Here is a 23,494-nt window from a genome sequence, read left to right on the forward strand (position 1 = left end):
TAGGAGGATCCAATGAACTAAACTAGTTACTAGTTCTGAAGCTTGCTTCACTGAAGGGGAATGCCTTGCCACTCTTTACGGTCAATTCCTTACAAGAATAGACTTTCATATTTTCAGCCATAATTCTCTCTCTCACACACACACTAAGTATTATATATATAAGTGAAAATTCAGGGTGAAGTCGACTTCACGTGAAGTTGATACTTCAGAGCCGTTAGATGAAAATTTAGTCAAATCAGTTAAATTATCTAACAGCTCTCAGGTATCAACTTCACGTGAAGTTCACTGCACTTGAATTTCCACCATATATATATATATACACATTGCACTTGAATCATCATTTCTTGTTGGTGTTTTTGGACTAAGCCTTACACATATATCTCTTGTGTGCATTTACCACCACTAAACAAGAAAACCAAAGGAGAAAAAGGAAAATCAAGTATATATACATATCCATTAAGCCTAGTTGAACTTAGTGTGACCATTTTTGTGTTTGAGATGGTGACTTTGGGAGAGCTAAATGGTGAAGAGGAGGTTCCACTTGTCCTACATAACCCTTTGGTCTTGGAGATTAATGGTTTCCAAAACCAACTCATAGGTTCACAATACATATATCTATCTCTCTCATATTGTTTTCTATTATATGCTTCAGCATATGGTTCCTTTTGACTTTAATAATGTTGGCTTTTTAAGTCAATTAAGCACTGCAAATCAATTTTATTAAAACTTCAAAAGTTGGTAGAGAGATATTATATAATAGAAGGATTTAACTAACAATAGCACACATTGTTTGTTCATGAAAGGAATCATTAACTTCAATTATATAATAAATGAGTCACAACATAGGAAAATGAATATGGTATGAGAATTTCATATCTCAGTGTGTATTCATCTATTAATATGATAACTAAGTTGTGAAACCATTGCAGAAAAGGGTAAGGAACTTGCAACTTGCCAGGGTGAAGTCAAGGCCTTAAGGGCAACTGAAGCTCTCAAGGATAAGGCCATAGAAGAGGTACTTTTAATGCTTAGTTTATTTATTTATTATTGCTTACACTATCAGTAGATTGAAACTTAATTTTTCTCCAATTCCAGCTGAGAAATGAAGTTAGTAAACTGGATCAGAAACTTAGAACAACCGAGAATCATCTTAAGGACAAGGTACACTGATATAGTAATAGTATAGATTGTAACATAGATAGAAGCATGTCAAACAATGCTAAGTTCTAAAATCCATTTACTTCAAAATCTGTTCATGTGAAGAATCTAGAAATCAAGAAACTGACAGAAGAAAAGAAAGACGCCTTGGCTGCGCAATATGCAGCAGAAGCAGCTCTTAGAAGGGTACATTTAGATGAGAAGGATGATGATTATATTCCATTTGAGAGTGTGATCACTCCTCTTGAGGATGAGATCAAGTTGTATAAAAATGAGGTATGATTATATTGAAAAGTAGGAGAATTATATAAAATGATAGTCCTAACACCCATCTTTGCTTCAGATTAAAGCACTGCAAGAAGATAAGAAGGCATTGGAACGGCTCACAAAGTCGAAAGAGTCGGCATTGCTCGAAGCAGAGAGGATATTAAGAAGTGCACTAGAGAGGGCTCTAATAGTTGAGGAAGTACAGAATGAAAACTTTGATCTGAAGAGACAGATTGAGATTTGCCAGGCATGAGTTTCTATGATTCTTGTTCACAATTGGTTTCTATAGTGAAACTATTATGCTGTTCAATCAATTTTCATCTTACCATTGACAGGAGGAGAACAAAATCTTAGAGAAAACGCATCGCCAAAAGATCATGGAAGTTGAAAAGCTTAGCCAAACCATTCATGAACTTGAGGAGGTCATATTAGCTAGTGGAACAACTGCTAACGCCGTTCGAGACTATAAGCGACAGATTTCTGAACTGCAAGTAGGCATATGTTATGAATTCTTGCATTTTGAAACTTATGGTTGGTCTTTGTAGTAACATGATTTTGCACAAACTTTTCAGGAGGAGAAGAGGACATTGGAGAGGGAGCTAGCAAGAGTGAAAGTTTCAGCTAACAGAGTTGCAACTGTTGTGGCTAATGAGTGGAAGGATGAAAAGGATAAGGTCATGCCGGTCCGGCAATGGCTAGAAGAAAGGAGGATTATGCAGGTACATAACTATAATGAAAAAAAGATGCTGAAGAAAGCAGTTCAAATGAATCTTTTATCCTAAAACTTGGCCATTCAAGTATGAGCAAGAAATGTTTTATGATCAAGTATGCTGTTACATATGTAGGCCGAGATGCAACGATTGAAAGAAAAGCTAGCTATATCAGAGAGAACAGCAAAGGCAGAGTCACAATTGAAGGTAAAATTATATAGATTGATATAGATTATAGAAGCATCTGCATCAACTTATATTGTAGATATTGTTGTTTGTTATTTCATTCTTTCTTTCTTTTCAGGACAAACTAAAGCTGAGGTTGAAAACACTAGAAGAAGGCTTAAAACAGTTTGGTGAATCTCCAAAAACAGAAAAGTCTAGCATCTTGAGTTTTTTAGCTACTAATAGTGGACTAAGAAGCAGATCCACATCACAACCAAGAGGATCTTCTGTTGGAAGCTCTTTGTTCCAGAAACCAAGCATGAAAAACAACACAGACATTGCTGCTGGGAACCTAGGACAAGGTGGAACTACAAAAAGGAAACACGGTTCTGCGGAAAACGTGTTGAAGAAAGGTATATGGGCAAGAAGTAAAGTTGGTGATAGTAGTGAAAAGGAAAATGAGATGCAGGTGAACAACACAGGAATGAACTTAGATAGCTGCAATAATGAGAGAGAAGCAGATGACTCCAAAACCAAGGATGATATGGTCTCAGGTTTTCTGTATGATAGGCTTCAAAAAGAGGTCATCAGTTTGAGGAAGTTTTGTGGAGTTAAAGAGAGTAGTTTGCAAACCAAAGATGAGGAAATAAAGGTACTAGTAACAGAGTTATTCAATCAATTTCTATATTTGTCTCTTACTCCAAACAAGTTTCTTTGAATTCTGTTATGAGATAAATAGGTATATGGCTTGCAGATGCTTACAAAGAAAGTCGATGCACTTACAAAGGCAATGGAAGTGGAGTGTAAGAAAATGAGAAGAGAAGCAGCTGTTAGAGAAAAGGAGGCTACACCAACAAAGTCAGAAATAAACAGAAGAAACAGAAGCTCAACTCCTCTCAAAGGTTCTGTAACATTTTAAGTTCTGATAACTGTTATAACTGTTTTAAGTACCTTAACATCGATACAAAATCACTGCAGGGCGATAAAGCGAGCGCTGAAGATTCTTTATCTAGAGAACAATGAAGGAGATTTATTGTCATGAGATTTTCATTTGTGTTGAAATAAACTCTCAATTGGAGAAAGAGAGTCAGGGATTTGAATGTACACACAGAAGGATTACTATGTCTTCCACTATATTTAGATAAATAATATTGATATTTGATTTTCTCTGACTGTGGAATGCTATATACAAGCCAAGTTTATCAAAAACATCGGCAAGAATATGAGCATACTTAATATGAAGAAAACAATTTCAGTTACATTTCTGCATTATGATGGTTGTGAAGAAAATTGTTCCCCAGTGATCTCAAGACTCATTCTATATAAATTCTAAACTGCATAGCCATAAGGATGTCTACCTATGTTCATCATGGATTATTACAATCTTTTATTTGAAAACAATTGAACACATGGAGATTCTACCAGTAATATCTCTAAAGCAATGAAAGTTAACAACTATTGGTTCTCCCTGCTGTTACTTTTAAAAATTTAAACAAGTAAACATCCTTGATATTGTTTAGTAGATACATACAACCCAGAACCTCTCAGAAAATGTTGTAATACTAACTGCAAAAACTATACAACTATTCAATAGTTCTGCACTTCAGGAATAGTTGGTAAAGAAGGCAGCCATTTTCTGCAGCCTCGATATACAGGACTTTCCCGGACACGGTCGACACCACTTCTGATTTTTAACTTCTTTGGTCCACCTAAAAGCAGTGCCAATTGTTTTGTAGTCACCACAATCTTCACACTGCTTGTCCTCAGCTTTCTGTTGTCATTTGTTCTCACAAGATGGTAAATCTCCCCATCCTGCAGCTTCGAGCAAACCGTTATGTAATGTTTAGAATCAGCAGGGCTCATCTTTTCGACTGGCGCCGAGGCATCGACCTCTCTTCGTCTTTCTTCAACTAGAGGACCTCTTGTTTGCTTCTTTGGTTGAGAGTGACAAGCCATACAGTTTCCCATAGTGCTTTCTGCATGATGAAATGAACAAAAGCTCTCTCCCTTATATAAAGAGCTTTAGGTCAATTTTTTAGTTGAAGGTCTTCTTAACGTGCATGCCATCACACACAATTCATTCTTATTTTGACTTCTAATATATATATATATATATGAGAGCTTCTTTAGATAAGATTTCAAGTTCTAAGTCCACTACTTCCCAAATATTATTATTAACAGAAAGTCAGAAGCCCCTTTTGGCGTTGAAATCAGAAGCCCTTTCATACTTCATTCTTGAGATTAAAATATTTTGTCGTCTGTATTTTCAATTAATATATAAATTGTTCAAATACATCGATTTTCAATGTACAACTTTGTCCAAATTGATAGTTACTTTGTAAAAGAGGAGGTAAAAGAGTCCAAAATAATACGAAATTTGTCTTATTATATCTTTTGTAACTAAAATCTTTACAGTAAAGAACACTCATATTTTGCTAGCCACTACACTGTATAGTGTATACTAGAATCAGAACTTCATTTTTCTCTAATAAATCCAAAATTTATTTGAAAGATATTAATTTTCTAATCTACTAGTTCAAAATTTCTGCAAAAGGGATAGGAAAATGCATAAAAACTACTTGGCAAATGACTCCCTAAAATAACACCATCAATGGTGAGGGAGACACTGTTAGAACACCTAAAAAACCTTGAAGTTTCTAAGCAGCAACTATTTTAGTTGAACACCTAGACTGCAGCCATAACTTGACTGCTTTGTTTGTAGTAAAAAACCAGCCAGCCTTATGTGTAGCCTCATGGAATGGAGCATTAAGTTCCCTCAAATGTGATTCGAAGACACTTACCAAACCTTTATCTGCAAATTTGTGTTTCCCAAGCCCAGTATCAATTCCGAGTAATGGCGGAAGGTCCTCCCCGGATTCCAAAGCCTTCGACAAGTCATTAATCCAGAAACATAATGCAGTCAGAGCAGCTCCAAGTGAGAGTCTCTTTAGATGCAGATACCACATAGTTTGAGACCTGGACTGTATATCTGTATATATCCCAAGCCTCAGCCCCAGGTCTAGAAGATCACATGCTCTATCTGGTTTATTCAGGTTGACACAAAGATCAATTAGACTATTGCAAAAGGACTTCTTCGATTCAGCATCAACTGAGTTGAAAAGTTCACATGCTTCCCTTCTAAAATCTACTACATCACCCTTCTGCTCTTCCAACAAACATCTTACCACAGAACCGAGCTTCGGATTAGCCTTCTCAACACAATCTGTTAGCTTAACAAGTTCTTCTTTTGGGGTTTGGATCATGATATTCAGAAGAGTATCACAGAAGCGATCATCCGGAACGATCCCCAAACCCGAAAACTGATTAAGTATCTTGACAGCATCATCTATTCTCTTGGCTTTTCCATAGCACCTCACAAGCGATGTCAGAACAAAAATATTGGGCTGAATTCCATTATCAATCATTTCATTCAGTGTCTCTTCTGCCTCTGAAACTTTCCCAATGCAAGAGTACATGTCAATCAAGGATGAGAACGTAAAACTGTCAGGCCGACAAGCTGCAGAACTTTTCATGTCCTCGAAAATTTCAACAGCTTTATCTGTGTAGCCAACATCAGCACACATAGCTAAAAGCATGTTATAAAGAACTACATTCATGTCCATTCCCTTTTCCTTCATTTCCTTATAAACACTGAGAGCATCTTCCTTAAACCGACCTCTACAGTAGGCTTGCAGTAGAGCTGCATAGGTTGGCCAATTTGGCGAAACACCATTGCTTACCATCTCTTCGTATATAACCTTTGCTTGCCAGGCGCGCCTTGCTCTCCCCATGGCATACAACACACTGTTATATGTTACCAAGTTAGGCTTTGTACCAAAAAACTTCATATCATTGTAGACATTCAAGCATCCATCATAGTTCCCTGCCTTGCCATGCATCTTAATCAATGCTGAGAATGCCACTTTATCAACATGCCACTTCTCAGTTTTTGCACGATCATATAGACTGAGAGCCTTATAGGCATTACCAACACGCGCATAAGCATAAATCATAGTTGAGCATATGTTATCATCGGGTTCACACTCAAAGCTAGGCATGTTTTCAAACCACTCCACAGCCTTATGTGGCAACGAACACGTGGCAGCACAGCTTATCATAGTAGAGAATGTAACAATACTAGGCTTCACCCCTCTCTGAATCATTTCATCAAACAGCTTCTCTGCACCTTTAAAATCCTTAACCTCCCTAAACAACTTAAGGGTCACATTGTAAAGAACAACATGCTTTTGGGGTTTAATCTTCTGCTGGAAGTACTTAAGTACAATCAGTGCAATCTCAGGATTCAGCATGTTATCAAGAACAAACACAGCATCGTGTTCAACAATCTTGCCCCCTAGGGAGTTTAGTATTTTAGGGACATCTTGTTGACTGCAAGAGTCTAAAGACTTTGCAAGTCTCAAGAGAGACGAAAACGACGAACCGGAAATGGAAGAGAGGGATTTCTTCTTGCGAAGGTGTTTGGCTCTGGAGCTTCTGGGATTGACCCAAATATGGTTTTTGGATAAAGGTTGAGACTTTGCATGTGGGTCGTGAGGATTTGCAGCTTCTGGAGAATTGGGATGTTCATGATGTTGTGTAAATGTAAAGGGGTTGTGCGAGGAGGCGTGGAGAGGGGTTTTGGATTGAGTGTGGAGGTAAGAAAGCTTGTGGGAGGAAGAAGGAAAGTTTAGAAGTTTGAAGTGAGGGGAAGAGGAAGAGCGAGAGTTGAAGGTGGAGGTGGAGGTGGCGGTGGATGAAGGAGAAAAGCGTAGACGGTAAGACTCAGCCATTTGCACCTTCAACCGTCACACAGTTTGCCTCTCAGTATTCGGAATTTCTGATAGAGGGAAGTATTGGTGGTTTATGGGAAAGTACAACGAATGAACTTTTCAGTTAGTCAACCTTAATTTTAGTGTTAAAAAAGATTGGCACTTTTGACTCTAGCGTTAGTTACTTTTGCTTTAATTAAACAATTTGTTAAATAAAAAAAAAAAAGATAAATCTAAACCATGCTACGCTTTTTAATTTGAATATGGGAGCACAATGGAGTTGGATTGGGATATGGAGAACACGGGTACTTCACATTCTTATAGTGTCAGAGTAACACAAATCGGATCATGCGAGTGCTAATCAGACGATCCGAGTTGTTAAGGGCAAAATGCATGGTTCGAGTTGTGACGCCCTAAACACATGTCGTGCACAGACACCTCCCTGCAACGGTACCTTTAATCCCAATATAGACCCATGCAAGAGAGTAGAGACCCACACCCATCATGTGAACAATCACTTTCACTTTCATACCAAAGAGCTCACACTCTTATTTTTTTTCCTTTCTCCACTGTTTCTTGTTCTGCATGCTGGAAAAAAAATTAAAATGCCAAAGAAACATAAAGTTAGAGATGTTGATAGTTCCGAACTTTATATTATACATTATCTCAGCTATTCTGATTATGTAAGTTTTTTTTGAAATTTTTTAATTTTATAATTATAATTATTATTGTTAGAAACTTAATTATTATTATAGTTGTTAGAAATTGAATTTAGGAATATAAACAGAATGATTATTATTATTTTTCAACATATGTAAGTTTTGTTTTGAAATTTTTTTAATATTGTTTAATTATAATTATTATTGTTAAAAAGTTAATTATTATTATTGTTAGAAAATAAATTTAGGAATATACATAGAATGATTATTATTATTTTTTAAAAAAACGTTAGTTTTTTTTTTTTGTAATATTTTTTAATTATAATTATCATTGTTAGGAAGTTAATTATTATTGCTGTTAGAAATTGAATTTAGGAATATAAACAGAATTATCATTATTATTTTTCAACATAAGTAAGTTTTTTTTTGAAATTTTTTTAATATTTTTAATTATAATTATTATTGTTAAGAAGTTAATTATTATTATTGTTAGAAAATGAATTTAGAAATATAAATAGAATGATTATTATTATTTTTTAAAAAATGTTAGTTTTTTTTTTGAAATTTTTGTAATATTTTTTAGTTATAATTATTATTGTTAGAAAGTTAATTATTATTATTGTTATTAGAATTTGAATTTAGGAATATAAACAGAATGATTATTATTAATTTTTAAAAATATGTAAGTTTTTTTGAAATTTTTTTAATATTTTTTAATTGTAATTATTATTGTTAGGAACTGAATTATTATTATTGTTGTTAGAAGACGAATTTAGGTTTATAAATAGAATGATTATTATTATTTTTTTAAATTTAGGAATATATATTTAAATAATAGTTAGAATGTTTGTTTAAACGTAATTAGAGATTATTTGAATGAATGATAATATTTGAGTTAGACTAAAATAATAGCTTAGTAAAAATTACTACATAGTTAAAAAAATTTTATAATAATTTTAGAAATTATAATTATGATATTAATTTTTATAATTAATTTTAGAAATTATAATAGTTAGTTATTATTATTATTAATAGTTAGTTATGAATAATTTTAAGGATTAATTATTAAATGTAGAAGTTAGAATTATTTGTTTTAGTTGGATTTAGTAAAATAATTTATGATAGTTATGCGGTTTCAATTAATGTGTTGTTGAGTCAGTTGTGCAAATTTTTTAATAATGAGAGTTCATTAATTGGTAGGTTAGTACATGGTAATTACTAAATTTTGTAATTAACAAAAAGTTTAGCATGAATTTAATATTTTAGTTCCTCTAGTTAGAAAATTATTATCTTTTAGTAGTAAGTTAGTAATTGTTATCTGAGTTGACTAATAATTTGTTATGTTTTTGTAGAGTTTAAGAATGTTCACGTGATCACCCAGTCCCTCCGAATCGGTACAATGATAGGGTGGAGGAGCATTTACGATTTACTGATTTTTATCATGTATCTCAGATTGGGGTAGTCTAATGTCAGAAAGCACTGGTGAATGCTCTAATCGAAAGGTGGCACCCAGACACACATACGTTTCACCTTCCGATTGGTGAATGTGCTGTGACGCTTGAAGATGTGGCTATAATTCTTGGTCTTCCGACGGACAGTCTTCCCGTCACAGGGATGACAATGAGTATTTTTGAAGTCTTGGAGGCGGAGTGTTTACACCAATTTGGAGTTGCACCGCATAAGTCGAACTGTAGAGGAAGCTGCATAAAACTGACGTGGCTACGGGATCTAAAAGAAAATTTACAGTTGAATGATGAAAACAGTATACAGAGGTACGTGAAGTGCCACATTATGTTGTTGATCGAGACAATTGTTTGGGGATAAGTCTGGGGCATCTGTGCACTGGAAGTTTCTATCTTTATTTCGTGATTTTGGCAGTATTGGACAGTACAATTGGGGATCGGCATGCCTAGTACACCACTACAGGGCGTTATGTAGGGTATCTCGTTTTAAACAAATACTAATTGAGTATATTTTCGCACTTCACTTAACTATTTGGCCCATCGATCAAGATAAATTATTACAAAATTCTAATCCTTTTTATAAATATGGGTAATTACGTACAACAACTTCGTAATTACTTTCGAACTCTTCTTCGCTGTCACTATTGTAATCTTCCCGTACAATATTCCGGTCAGCCTCAAATTGTTCGAATTCAACGTACAACTCGATGAACGAGATTTGAGCCCGGCTTTCAATGTACATTGAAAACATCTCTTCCAAGCTCGCTTTGTCCGTTACATATTTGGTTTGAAATTGGACGAATCCACCAAACATCGGTATGGGATATCTATATAAAATACATTATATTTTTTTTGACCTCTCCGAATCAATCTTTTTACATATCACACCTTTGAACTCTTCAAATGAGATTGTGAAGGGAATAACAACATCTAACAGATTTTCACAAACAAATTTTACTCCTTCAGATGTTTGTAACAAAATCTGACCAAAATAATACACTTTTAAAAGAACTCTGTCATCAATTTCCCTCACTCACTTAAACAAGAACAGAAACTTGACTACCAGATTTTTTTGTTTCATACCAAGCAAGAGAGAAACACAATAAGAAGAAACCAAAAGAAGAAGCCGAACAAGACGCAAACTGATTTCTTCCACCAGTTACACACTTTATATGTACGTCTATGCAAATCGGACCCCTCAATTAGTTCATAACTTGATTCAAAAAAATTTAAAATAATCAAATCGGACCATGCGATTTGATTTTCCCATTCATATGAAAATTCAGATATACATACAACACGGTCCAATTTTTTTCTTCCAAAATTCAAATTTCTCTCTATCAAATCGGACCATCCGATTTGTTCAGCAAATTTTTTTAACAAACAACTCGCACGGTACGAGTTCTACCTCCTGACACTTACAAAAAGCTGTCTCATAAATTTGTCTTGTACCCCATAAATTTATATCCAGACACATCACATACAAGGCTTCTATAACGATAAAATTAAGCCACAATACTAAAAGGTATTTTAAATGGAAAAAAAAATATTTTTTAATAATTTAATGTATAAAAGATAAATATAAAAGGTTAATACTTAACGTGTATTTTTATCAAATTTTTTGCTTGTAATAATTTTAATTAGAAAAAGTTTTTATATACACTTTGAAAAAAATTATTCTTCTTTCTATTAATGAATTATCAAGAAGTGGATTTTTTATTTTAATATTCGAGAATGAATAAAATTTTACGTTGATATTATAAAAAATAGAATTTTACATTATTTTGAGAGTATTTTTTTGTACAAGCACAATACACAGAATACATATTGTACTGACAATACGCAGTTTGTATATTTATAATACGCAATTTGTGTATTATAATTTTAATATTAAAATATTACAATACGTAATTTGTGTATTGTATTTATAAATATTTCTGTTGATGAACTAAAAAAAATCTGTTCTAATAATTCCCCTTCTGCGAATTTTACGGTCTCCAAAATTTTATAAAATATCGTGGTTTCAATATTAAAAAATTACACTAATTTTTATTTAATATCTAAAAAAATGAACCTCAAGAAGTGCTATAAAAGAATTCAATATTAATGCATTTTAAAAAAATAAAGAATGTAGTATTTTTTTTTAAAAAAATTACCTGTTATTAAAGATGATAAATAAGTACAATACTTTTTATTTAATAAAAAATATTAAATATAAACCATAAAACTTTTATAGGATAAACTTCTAACATTTTTGAAAGACTCATAATACTTAAATTCCTAAAATTTTTAAAATATGAAAAAGTATTATATTATATTATATATATCAAAATAAATTTTAAAGATAAAATTTATTATCAAATATAATTAAAAAATTATAATATTTTTATCTTTAAAATTTGTTGATTTTATACCAAGTAAAAAATATTTATAATTTTATGTTGTGAATGGTTGAAATCTTAAAAATAAAAAATGAGATTTAAAAAATGAAATTTGCTTCAATTTTTCATACAAATTCTAAATATGTTTCCAATAAATTTCAGACGAAATGCATCAATTATTTTTTAAATACAATTTTTTTTACTATTTATAAAAAAATAGTTTGTTTAGTTATATTTTAAGGCACTTTTAAATTGTTTAGAAAATTTTTATTATTTTAATTTTTTAAAAAATATTTTTGATAATTTATTCAACTTTTAAACTCCATAAAAAATAATAAAATCTCTCCCTTAATTAGTATATTTAAAAAACTTGTTTAAAAGTCACTAAATTTTTGTAATCACACAAGCAAAGCAAGGTAAATTCTCGCATATAATGGAGCCCACACAAATGTAAAAAGTTACCACTGTAGAGTTTCGGTCACCTTCTTCTTCATGTCCCAGCTCCCTCCCTGCAACTGAGTGAAAGAACTCGGTTATGAGCTCATGCAAACTGTGATGGACATGTTAATCGTCCTCCATTTTCATGTTCAGTTTCTCTTCTTGACTCGGTAAAGTCCCACATCGGGTAGTATCGCGTCTCTCTGACAGAATATATGGCAGAGGGAGCAGACAAGGCTCGTCCCTTCGGGGACATCCGATAAAATTGGAACGATACAGAGAAGATTAGCATGGCCCCTGCGCAAGGATGACACGCACAAATCGAGAAATGGTCCAAATTTTTTTTTCTACCCCTCTTTCTTCCTTCCTTGCAAACCCATTATCATGTTTTCGAAGTAACTTAGACCCATTTATGGTTTTATTATCAGGTTCAGTCAGATTTTGGATGCTCTCCTAGCATGGTATATTAACTATAAGTGTTTTCCACTTTCTTGACGAAGATGTTTGTTTATATCTATTATATCGATTTACATGCCCTGAATTGTTAGAGTAATTATCCATTACTAATTCGTTTTTATTTTGCTGCTGAACGTTTTACTAAACATGCAAATCACAAGTAGATGATAAAATGTTGGGTAATTTGATTTGGTGAAATTACATGAAAGTGAAACTGAAGTACTTTTCATATCTTTCCTAATTGCCCTAAGCTGTTGTCTTCTTCCGGTTCATGTACAATGACAATGAGGATAAAAAGGTTAAAGACTTTGATTATAAATTTATAATGCATGTTCATGAATATTGCAGTAATAACAGCATCCATGTACTCTATATAAGACCTTCAAAATTTATTAATACGAAAAATAATTTACTCTTTATTAAACTAATACAACGTTTCTGCAAAAATGAATCAGAAAATGCATAACTACATTATACATCTCCTAAACATTATTAACGGTGACAGGCCATTGTTCATTTGTTTGAGTTAGGGAGTTTGAAGTGGAGATTGATTCGGTTGAACCCTTAGACTCCAGCCATGACTTGGCTTCTGCAGTGGTGGTCAAAAGCCAGCCAGCCTTGTTTGGATGCTCATGGAATGGAGCATTGAGCTCTTTCAAATGTGATTCAAGGACACAAAACAGACCTTTGTCTGAAGGCTTGTACTTCCTCTGCCCAGTATTAATTCCAAGCAATGGTGGAAGGTCCTCCCCGCATTCAAAAGCCTTCGACAAGTCGTTCATCCAAGCATGTAATGCAGTAAGAGCAGCTCCGACCGAGAGTCTCTTCAGGTGCAACAACCACTGAGTTTGAGACCTGAGCTGTAATTCAACATATATCTCAAGTTTCAGTCCCAAGTCTAGAAGGTCATGTGCTCTGCCATTTGCATTCAGCTTCACACAAAGATCAATGAGAGAATTGCATAAGGGCATTTTCGCTTCAGCATCAACTGAACTAAGAAGCTCTGATACTTCTTTTATAAAAGAATCTCCATCACCTTCCTGTTCTTCCACCAAATATCTAACCACAGACCCAAGTTTTGCGTTACCCTTCTCAACACTATCTGTCAGCATACCCATCTCTTTATTTGGTGTTTGAGCCATAACATTCAGAAGACAACAACAGAAGCGGTCATCCGGAACCATCCCCAAATCCAAGAGTTGATTACATATCTTCACAACATCATCAGTTCGCTTGGCTTTTCCATAGCACTGGACCATCGATGTCAGAACAAGGATAGTAGGCTCAATTCCGGATTCAATCATCTCATTCAACATTGCCTCTGCCTCTGAAACTTTGCCATGGCACGAATACAAGGTGATCATGGATGAATAGGTCCAACTGTCAGGCTGGCAAGTCCCAGAACTCTTCATGTCCTTGAAAATCCTAACACCTTCATCAACACGGTGAACATCAGCACACATCGCCAAAAGCACATTATAAAGAATTGAACTCATCTCAATTTCCTTCTCCTTCATTTCCTTATAAACACTTAGAGCATCATCACTAAATTGTGCTCTTACATACACCCTTATAAGAGATGCATAGGTTACCAAATCTGGTGAGAACCCATTACTTATCATCTCTGAATATATAGCCTTGGCTTGCCGGGGTCTCCTAGCTTTCCTCATGGCCTCCAACAGCGTGTTATACAATGCCATGTTAGGCCTCACACCAAGTTCCTTCATTTCTTGGTACACACTCAAGCATCCATCATAGTTTCCGGACACTCCAATCATCTTAATCAATGCCGAGAATGTCACGGCATCAAGGCGCCACTTCTCCTCCTTCGCTCGATTATATAGCTTCAGGGCCATGTCAGCATTACCAGTGCGTGCATAAGCATACACCATAGCCGAAGAGGTAATTCCGTCTGGCTCGCATCCGAAGCCCGGCATCTTCTCAAACCACTCGACAGCCTTATCAGGCAAAGCACACATCCTGGCACAGTTGATCAAAGTGGAGAATGTAATGTTATTAGGCTGCATCCCTCTCTGAAGCATTTCATCAAACAGCTTCTCCGCAGCTTGGAAATCCATGGATTTCCTACACACCTTGACGGTAACGTTATAGAGAATCAATTCGGTGTCTTTAGAGGGTTTAATCTTGTCCCTGAAGTGTCTCATTACAAGAGGCGCTGTGTTAGAATTCTCCATCTTATTGAGAACAAAGACCGCATCACGTTCAAGAACAGTGTTCCCGAAAGAAGCAAGGATCGTAGAAACTTGTTCGGAAGTGGGGTCGCAGGAATCGAGAGATTGGGCGAACTTGACAAGGGAGACGTACCTGGAGGAGTTGGATTTGCGGCGGAGGCGTTTGGCTAAGGGGTTGTTGGGGTTAACCCAGATGCGGGGTTTGGAGGAAGACGAGGGTGCTTCTTGTTCTGGGTGTTGGTGTTGTTGTAAGGAGACATGAATAAGTTGAAGGGAGGTTTTGGGTTTGGTGGTTGGAGAAGGGGAGATGCGGGAATGGGTTTGAGAACAGCGATGTTGATGGGAGAGAGGGGAAGGGGAAGAACAACAGAGGCGCGAAGCCATGTTTGGGTGTGTTCTGTCTTCTGTGTTGGACAGTGACTGAAAGCTATTTTCATGTTTTGATTTCAAAGTTCCACATCGTGTAGCATCAAATGATTCTGACAGAATATATACAGAGGCATGGCCCCTGCAACTCTTCTTCTACCTATGGTAAGTGTTACACAAGCTATATTCCCATTTTTATTCATGGTTTTAGTAGAATTTAGCTTCTTCCTCTGGTTATGCAAGCTTTAGTCTCGTTTTTATTCATGGTGTTAGTAGAATTCGGTAACTAAATATGATAGGAACTAGGATGTTGGGTAATCTTATTTTAGAGAAAGCTGCATGGTAGAAAGAACTTCAGGTTCAGGGAAGGAATATGGAGATGGAGTAGAAAAATTCATGTACATAAATCTAGATTAGCATGGAAAACAATGAATGAATCTAAGGTTAGACACAGAGAATATGGTATTTGCATGGAAAAGAATAATGAACATGGACTCTAATTCTTACATAAAGACTAGTTTTATTTCTTTGCATGTTATGAGTCCTCTTTCCTCCTCTTCCACTTATCGTCCATAGAATTAAGATTTGGCATTACAATAAAAAATTTGATAATATAATCTAGCATCTCAGCAAAAAACCTTTGTCAAATATTATCCATCTTGGACTGGTTTTCCTTGATAGATGATGTTCATATGCTGGCAAAGCTTTGATTTTTATTTCTTCCAACTTATAAATGAGGTATGATTCAAATGTATCCTTTCTTGGTAGAGCCTTAATAATGGGAAGTTCTAATAGAAATATACACATGTTCCCTAGCTACAATGTTCTCTTCTCATTCTTCTAATTCATAGATATGGAGATTGATGTAAAATGATTTCATAGATACTGAAATTACATCAAAATGTTTGATACATTCTGGCTAGCAAATCATCTGCTTCTGAGAGAAAGGTGATGCCTCTGGTTCTCCATTATTTGGTTTCATGAAGGTGATTCCAATTATTTTCAGCTGAGTGGAAGGTAGAACTTGACCCAAATGTATGATATCCTCCTTATTTTGTGCTGTGGCCTGTGGGTATCAAAAGAAGCTCTTTTAGAAGTACCACATCGAGTAGCATCATATAACTCTGACAATATATATAGCAGAGGGTGCAAAGAAGGCTCGTCCCTTCGGGGACATCCGATAAAATTGGAACGATACAGAGAAGATTAGCATGGCCCCTGCGCAAGGATGACACGCACAAATCGAGAAATGGTCCAAATTTTTTTCCTGTCCATCCTCTTCATGTTCATGTATGTAAATTGCTTCATATGTTTATATTGGATACTGCAGAATATTTATACTTCTGCTTAGAAAATTCATTGGGTTCATATACATTTAAAAAATGCATGGTTCTTGCTCTCCATGTAATCATGTTCATGTATGTAAATTGCTTCAGATGTTGGAATATTGGATGCTGCAGAATATTTATGCTTAGAAAATATTGTGCAGAATACTCGGCTAAGAAAATATAGTGTAGAGTTGGCTGTTGATCCACATTTATATGCTTCTTTTCTATTTGTAGTCTTGTTCTTTATATATGTAAATTTTACTCAGTTTGAAGATTTTCTCACTGCAAATCAAGAATGTGGTTAGATAAGATACAATGGTAACAAGATCTACACACATTTACCAGAAATTTTGCAGAGGATACACATTTTTCTATAAGATAATCAAATTTTGATAAAAAAATGCTGACGTAAGATTTTTTTTTTCTTTTTCCAAGTTGGTATACTAACCAAGCATAATTATCTACTAGGTAGGTAAAAAAATAAATGAGAGAAAGATTTGTTTGTATTCTACACATATATAATTCAATTATACTTACACACTAAGTTCAGTTACTAAAATTAGCTATTAATATAAAATATATATTAAAAATAGGTTAAACGATATATATATATATATATATATATATATATATATATATATTGACTGATTTTAGTTACTAATTTTAATGTATACATAACATTTTTGTATATGATTTATGTAACCATTGCTAAAATTATGTAAGTTCCTAAAATGAAAATTTTACATAAAATCAAAAGAATGAATTAAAAAAATTAAAAATAAAATTATAATATGAGTTCAAACGTAAAATATTAACATCATGCGGAATTTTTTTACACTATTTAAGATTTAAAGTGTGAATTGTATGTAGACACTAGACATACACAGATATTCTATATAAAGAAATTATTTATTTTAAAAATTTAAATTATTATTTATCAAATAAAAATATATACATAATTATATTATATATCAAATTAATCAAAAATTAAAATGTTCAACTTAAACTTTTGATTCGATTCCTCTAATTATATGGATCTAGCACGAGTTACGCGACGGTGCCGACACATACATTAGGATCTGCAAACGTAGTTTGACCATATATATATGCTGTTTATGATTACAAGTATTTATTTTTAAAGTTGGTTTTGTTAGGTAGACAATAACTTTTGTAAATAATATGAATAATGAGTTTTAGAATTAATCTAATAAAATAAAAAAATATTTTACTCTACAATTGCTTTCTAAATTTTAACATTATGATAATCATCTATATACCTAGTAAATTGAATATCTAATCATTATTAATTATGTAAATCAAATCAAAATAAATAATCATCTAATTAAAAATAATAAATATAATCATCTGCATACTTATTAAATTAAACATTTAATATATCTATTGTTCATATTATTTAGTATTTTCATTACCTACCTACGTACTTTTCTTTTCAAATATACTACTTAATCGATTTCAACATCTATCATCTATGCAAAAGCATGTGATGCAACAGAAGCAAGGAGACAAATTTTTGTGGCATCGTAACTTCGAAAGAATACTACCGAATCATTTCATTATATATTATATTATGACCCTTTCATTTATTCAATTCGTTCTCAAATTTTAATTTGGTCCCTATTATTATATACTTAGCTTCTGGTTGCTGTTGCGCCTATTATTATTATTTTTATTTAATAACTGGATAATCTCAATCACTCACATGTAAACATATAATCTATTTGAAAGTGGGACAAGATGCGAGTCATATATATCTCTTTGTATTGGCTAATTTGGTAATGTAGGTTCATGGATCTAATGATGAGGTGGTGAAGCCAAAACAGTGGTTACCGAAAAGAAGAGAATCATGGTTGTCAATTTGTCTTTGTCTACATATTATACATTATGCCATTATAACCACTAAAGTCTAAAGCACATATGACTCAGTGAGTAGCAATTATCTAAACACTTGTTCAAATTTGTCGACCGAACGATACAATGTGTGATGTGATCATTTTTTGTTGGCTGCTTCCTAACTAAACATTCTCATTTCTCAAGCATCTATATACATACAACAAACTCTGCCTTCCATAGCCACCTGATCTAGTTATTATTAGGCCCCTCCTTGTGACTTCAACTTTTTTAGTGCACATACGTTTGCACGAAAATGACCAATACATAATTAAATCATGTACGTTATGGGAAAAGGGTTAACCTTAATTCCTTCGGCTATAGTAGTGACATCAAATTAAAGAACTTAATTAATAAGATAATCTCCCTTAACGTCATATTTGGACACTAGCTTTTCAGATACTATTAATTACCACATCATTCAGATATCAACACATAAATAAATTAAATAAACAAAGAGTTTAGGTATGCTTTTCATAAATCCGACACAGGAATTATACTTCACTTGGTGAATTCCATGAGTTTATTATATCATATATTAAATTACAAATTGCAAAACCAAAAAAGTAAAAATAAAAAAGAAAAACATATTGTGTTCATCTTTATTTCCCCCACTTGTTTCTTTCCTATGATAATGAGACGCTGGCACATTTAGATAACAAATAAGAAAAGAAGAAAGAAATGGAAAAAGATTGATTGAACAATAATAAACATGATTGAGATGTGATGACATCATCACATCACATGACGGTGCAGCCTGCCGGGTTTTCATCGCTGAAATATTGATCACAACGGTTCACATAATACGGTCTCCCTCCACCGTAACTATCGTAAACGGGCCTTGCATAGTACCCATCGTAGCACATCACGGGCCCAGCGTAACCATTCACGCACGGCCCAGGCCCACCTTCATAGCCCGTCACGCATATACCCACTGGAACCATCATCGGTTGCGGCGCGGGCGGGTACGCCGCCACGGGATCCGCAATCTTAACGGGAGGAGGTGCGGGTTTTGCCTCTGCGGGCTTGTCTTTGGGCTTCTCGGGGTCACCCTTAGGCTTCTCGGAGTCACCCTTGGGCTTATCAGCCTTTTCCTTGGGAGCAGCATCTTTAGGCTTCTCCTTGTCCCCGGCATCCTTCTTCTTGTCGGGCTCATCTGCGAGCTTGGGCTTTGGTTTGTCGGCAGCAGCATCTTTCTTCTTTGGAGGGTCAGGTGCGGGGGCTTTGGGCTTGTCATCAGCATCCTTCTTCTTTTCGGGCTTGGGCGGGTCGACGATTTCAATGCTTTTGATGGAGCCTCCGCCTTTGTAGCAAAGCTTGTCCCGGATCTTCTCGGGGCTGCAGCACACCACCGTGATGGTCACGATATTTTGCTTCTCGTCGAATTTCTCGTCTCGAATTTCTCTTGTTCACAAAATGACAGGAAATAAAATAAACTCAATTTGATGCAAAAAAAATAAATGAGATTGAAATTGTTAAGAAAGAAAAGAGAGAAGAGAACTGACGAGGGAACTTAGCGAGAACCTTCTTGACCTTCTTGTAGCATTTGTGGCATTCAAGGTCAACCTTGAGCTTCATTACAGTCACCTATATTGAATGCATGAATGTGCTCCAATTAGAAACTATAGTGACTTCAATTAATTGATTATCTATAAGATAAAGATACGATATACATACCTTCTCAGCCATGGTGATGGGAGTGAAATTAAAGGTTCAGATCTGAGGGTGATGATGATGGGATGCAAATGTAAGAAAGCAAGCTGAGCACTACCGCTATTGAAACCAATGAGATGACAACACGTGGGGGAGGTGGAGCTGCTTCTGCTTGTGCTTGGATTGAGATGGAATCAGCAGAGAAGGTTGAATACCATGTGCTCCTTTTAATTCACAATGCAAATGCATGCTCTCTCTTCAATCCCTATATCACTCGCTCCCAATTACCATGGTTATTTAATGCCCACAACTCACACAAACACACGTGTCAACTCTACTTTGGAACGTAACAAATCATGTCAAAATTCGCTTTAAGAGAAACACAAATACTGCTTTCACCCTCTATATTATTTTTTTTTGGCTCAATACTGTTTGTATGGTTTTTTTTTTGGATTGGACTATTTTTGTTACTCTATTAGTTCTGTCAGCAACAAAAATAATGGTTAAGAGCAATTTCTTTCAAAGAAGCAGAAAACATATAATAATAATAATTACACAACAAATAATTTTAATTAGGTATTTGAAAGATTTTTTTCCCAATGTTCATTTTTACTAATAGTGTCAGCTATTTCCATACAGTATATTAAATGAGATCATGCTTCGATCAGTAATCAGTAATCACTGACCATAACCAAACTCTAGCTGAAGAGGTTGGGAATTGAATTATGTTACTACCTAATTCAGAATCAAAGATTTAAGAAAAATATTATTTATAAACCAAATATTTTTTATATTCGTATAAAAATACAATTGCTCCTAATTAATTGTATATTTAAATTATTTTTTAATTAATAAAATAAAAAAATGCGTATTCAGTTATTATAAGATTTGGTGTCAAGATGGTGTTTATTATAAGAGTTATGCTACGTGTACACCAAAATCAACCATCAGTATAAAATATATCCTGAAATACACAAATACTTACTGAAACACATTGAAAATAAATTAAACCACACATATATTTATATACAAATATATTAATAGTTGATTTTAGTAGCTGATTTTAGTGTACAAAATAATATTTTTATTATTTATAAATACTGTATACCTAGTGTTTTATACTTTTATCAATATTTATTTATTCTATATTTAATTATAATTATTATATATGCCTTAGGATTAGGAGAAGGAACCAGTCGAAATTTGTGGGCTCCAAGAAAGTCTCCACATGTTCCTTTGAGCTACTCACCGAGACACCGAGTGTTTTGCAATAATAACAGAATGTGATGCACACTTCTTCCAAATCTGGTGTAAACACGGTTCAATCTATCATCATCCATTCATCAACAAATTACAAATGAAATGTGATTTTTGGCTGCAGTTCATACCCATACCCATATATAATTGGTGCCTTTTTCTTCATTCTTCCAGGTTTCGATCGCCTTTAATTTTTCTTATCCAGATCAGTTTCTTATTAATTTAACTATCAAGTGTTTTATACTAATATATTTAGTTGAGTAATACTAGAGAGATCGTAATCAAAAATTATTTTTATTTAATTTAATATTTATAATTTTATGTATATAATATTTATAATTACATATTTATTATATTTGATATATATATATATTCTAGTACTAATTAATAAATGCAAACAAAAACTAAAAAAAGAAGAGTTATGACTACTTATGGTTCTTAAATTATGACTCTCAAACTAATATTTTTGTTCATCAGTTAAGTAGTACTATTACATAAGCAGAAATTACTTCATACCTACCTGTTATGTGGGTAACGTGAGATAAGTGGATTGGGTTTGAAGGCTAGATCCAAACGTTAGAAGAAGATAGTCTTCGACTTGCTTTACATCTGGGAGACGCCGCCCGAACTGTAAGCGTTTGGCAGAATGGGGGGTGGTACCTGCAAAGACACTCCGATGTCTAAGTTAACAAGGGGGTAAGCAGGTTCAGAGAATATTGGAACTTAACTTTACCTGAGTGTGTCAGTGTATTTATAGGTGATGATCCAATAACCACTGTTGGACTAGCTCCACTTCTGAAGGTGGTAACCGTCCATTTATCTTAGGGTTGTTGAGATATCTTCTCTAGAAGTGGATGAAAGATTTTAGGAGGCAGTTACTTATTTGAATAAGTGTTATATGTCAGCTTATGTTGAACCTGACCTCTTTGAGAGGAGCTTATGTCGAACCCGACCTCTTTGAAGAGGTCGGGTAGGGGGTAAAGGCCAACCTTTGGATTGGTCCTTTTTGGCTTACTTGGGCCTGGATCATAATATTGGATCAGGGCATGAACAGTGCCCCTACTCGAGTCCGATCTCTTAGCTATGAGTTGGATTCGAGTATTAGTTGAACTCGGGTTCTTTCAAGTCGGAAAACGACGTGATTTTTGTTAACGAGGTGATTTTTGTTAGCAACTGACGTGATTTTTAATTTCTCAATCATCGTGTCTAATCAAACGTCGCGTCCGTTTGGGATTTTGCATTTACACGTGGGGGCAGTTACATTGGTAACGGCGCGTTTCTTTAATGACTGCGTCGTTTTACCGTTATGCTCCTGGTCTGTTATAAATACTTTTCTCTCTTCTTTCTTTGTTTTCTTTCGTCTTCTCTTCGAAGTTTCTTTCTTGCTCTTTCACTTTTTTGCTCCAAAAATCCCTTTGACCTTTCGTTCATGGGTACTTCAGGTCGGCTACCGGAACCCCCTCCTTTTTTCAAAGAAGGTTAGTTCTCCTTGCTTCCCTCCATCGTTCGTGTAGTGCTTTCTTTTTATTTCTGCTTGGTGCACTTGTGTGTTTGACGGGGGTTTTATGCCTTTATTGTTTCTTTATTTGCAGTGCGAAGCTTTAGAATTTTTGTATGTTTATTTTACAAAAATCGCTTCTTTTGTCGCTTGGTGATTATTTTCTTTATTTGTTTTTGGAAGAAACTGTCTTGTCTTTGGAGTTCCTGTTTTTTTATGATTTTATTTTTTCTTGTAGGTTTTATTACTTTTATATACACTTCCTTATTGCTGAAAAAATATCTTCTCGTATCCCTGAGACCCTTTTGAGATGGGTAGACAATTCTGTACTTATTGAGAAACCTCTAGTGGATACTGACTTCATAACCGAGCTTCGTACCCATCATAGGATTTGTAGTTTTGAGGCTGACGAGCTTAAGTATGAATTAGTGGCCCCGGATCCTAAGGACCGGGTTTGCTGTGGGAGGATTGTTGATTCTGGTTCTCATTTTTTCTTCATCTATTACTGCCTTTTCACCCGTTTGAGGGTTTTTCTTCCTTTTTCTGATTTTGAAATGGAAGTTTTGTCCCACTGCCAAGTTGCTCCTACTCAACTTCACCCCAATTCCTGGAGTTTCCTGAAGATTTACTAACTTGTCAACCAAGAGCTTGACTTTTCGACTTCTTTAAAAATCTTTTTCTATCTCTTCCACCTTACCCGACCTTTTAGTAAGCAGAACACACAGCAATGGGTATCTTTTCGAGTTATCTAGGGTCGGAAGGTATTTTTCATTTTTGACGAGTCCTTTCATGACTTCAAAAACTTTTTCTTCAAGGTCCGAGCTGT

At 34.4% G+C, this 23,494-nt stretch overlaps 4 protein-coding genes and 2 non-coding genes across 7 annotated transcripts; 3 read left to right on the plus strand and 3 right to left on the minus strand.

Annotated features, from left to right (window-relative positions):
• Positions 1-183: 183 nt before the first annotated feature.
• Positions 184-3,559, plus strand: LOC112741326 (microtubule-associated protein 70-5). Of its 2 annotated transcripts, none has more exons than XM_025790262.2 (11): positions 184-598; positions 930-1,015; positions 1,096-1,161; positions 1,264-1,434; positions 1,502-1,672; positions 1,761-1,916; positions 1,998-2,144; positions 2,271-2,342; positions 2,440-2,952; positions 3,055-3,202; positions 3,279-3,559. In XM_025790262.2, the coding sequence occupies exons 1-11, from the start codon at positions 499-501 to the stop codon at positions 3,284-3,286; spliced, it is 1,638 nt and encodes a 545-aa protein (XP_025646047.1). In that variant the 5' UTR covers positions 184-498; the 3' UTR covers positions 3,287-3,559. The 2 variants fall into 2 exon arrangements, with proteins under 2 accessions (XP_025646047.1, XP_025646046.1); XM_025790261.3 differs by having other exon boundaries at positions 3,040-3,202; positions 3,279-3,469.
• Positions 3,560-4,655: 1,096 nt separating this feature from the next.
• On the minus strand, positions 4,656-7,208 carry LOC112741325 (pentatricopeptide repeat-containing protein At4g16390, chloroplastic-like). Its single transcript, XM_025790260.3, has one exon. It carries the CDS (start codon positions 7,088-7,090, stop codon positions 4,958-4,960), a length of 2,133 nt encoding a protein of 710 aa, XP_025646045.1. The 5' UTR covers positions 7,091-7,208; the 3' UTR covers positions 4,656-4,957.
• Positions 7,209-12,250: 5,042 nt separating this feature from the next.
• On the plus strand, positions 12,251-12,353 carry LOC112745435 (U6 spliceosomal RNA). The gene has a single exon (XR_003173364.1). It is a non-coding gene; the product is annotated as a U6 spliceosomal RNA (small nuclear RNA).
• Positions 12,354-12,831: 478 nt separating this feature from the next.
• LOC112741327 (pentatricopeptide repeat-containing protein At4g16390, chloroplastic-like) lies at positions 12,832-16,124 on the minus strand. The gene has a single exon (XM_025790263.3). The coding sequence runs from the start codon at positions 15,040-15,042 to the stop codon at positions 12,949-12,951; it is 2,094 nt and encodes a 697-aa protein (XP_025646048.1). The 5' UTR covers positions 15,043-16,124; the 3' UTR covers positions 12,832-12,948.
• A 61-nt stretch (positions 16,125-16,185) lies between these two features.
• LOC112745553 (U6 spliceosomal RNA) lies at positions 16,186-16,288 on the plus strand. The gene has a single exon (XR_003173473.1). It is a non-coding gene; the product is annotated as a U6 spliceosomal RNA (small nuclear RNA).
• A 2,466-nt stretch (positions 16,289-18,754) lies between these two features.
• LOC112741329 (uncharacterized) lies at positions 18,755-20,661 on the minus strand. The gene is made up of 3 exons (XM_025790264.3): positions 19,938-20,661; positions 19,766-19,847; positions 18,755-19,662 (listed from the first exon to the last, which is right to left on the minus strand). Exons 1-3 carry the CDS (start codon positions 19,947-19,949, stop codon positions 19,001-19,003), a joined length of 756 nt encoding a protein of 251 aa, XP_025646049.1. The 5' UTR covers positions 19,950-20,661; the 3' UTR covers positions 18,755-19,000.
• Positions 20,662-23,494: the final 2,833 nt, after the last annotated feature.

This window comes from Arachis hypogaea, chromosome 14, assembly GCF_003086295.3.
Source record: "Arachis hypogaea cultivar Tifrunner chromosome 14, arahy.Tifrunner.gnm2.J5K5, whole genome shotgun sequence".
In the NCBI taxonomy this organism is placed as follows: domain Eukaryota; kingdom Viridiplantae; phylum Streptophyta; class Magnoliopsida; order Fabales; family Fabaceae; genus Arachis; species Arachis hypogaea.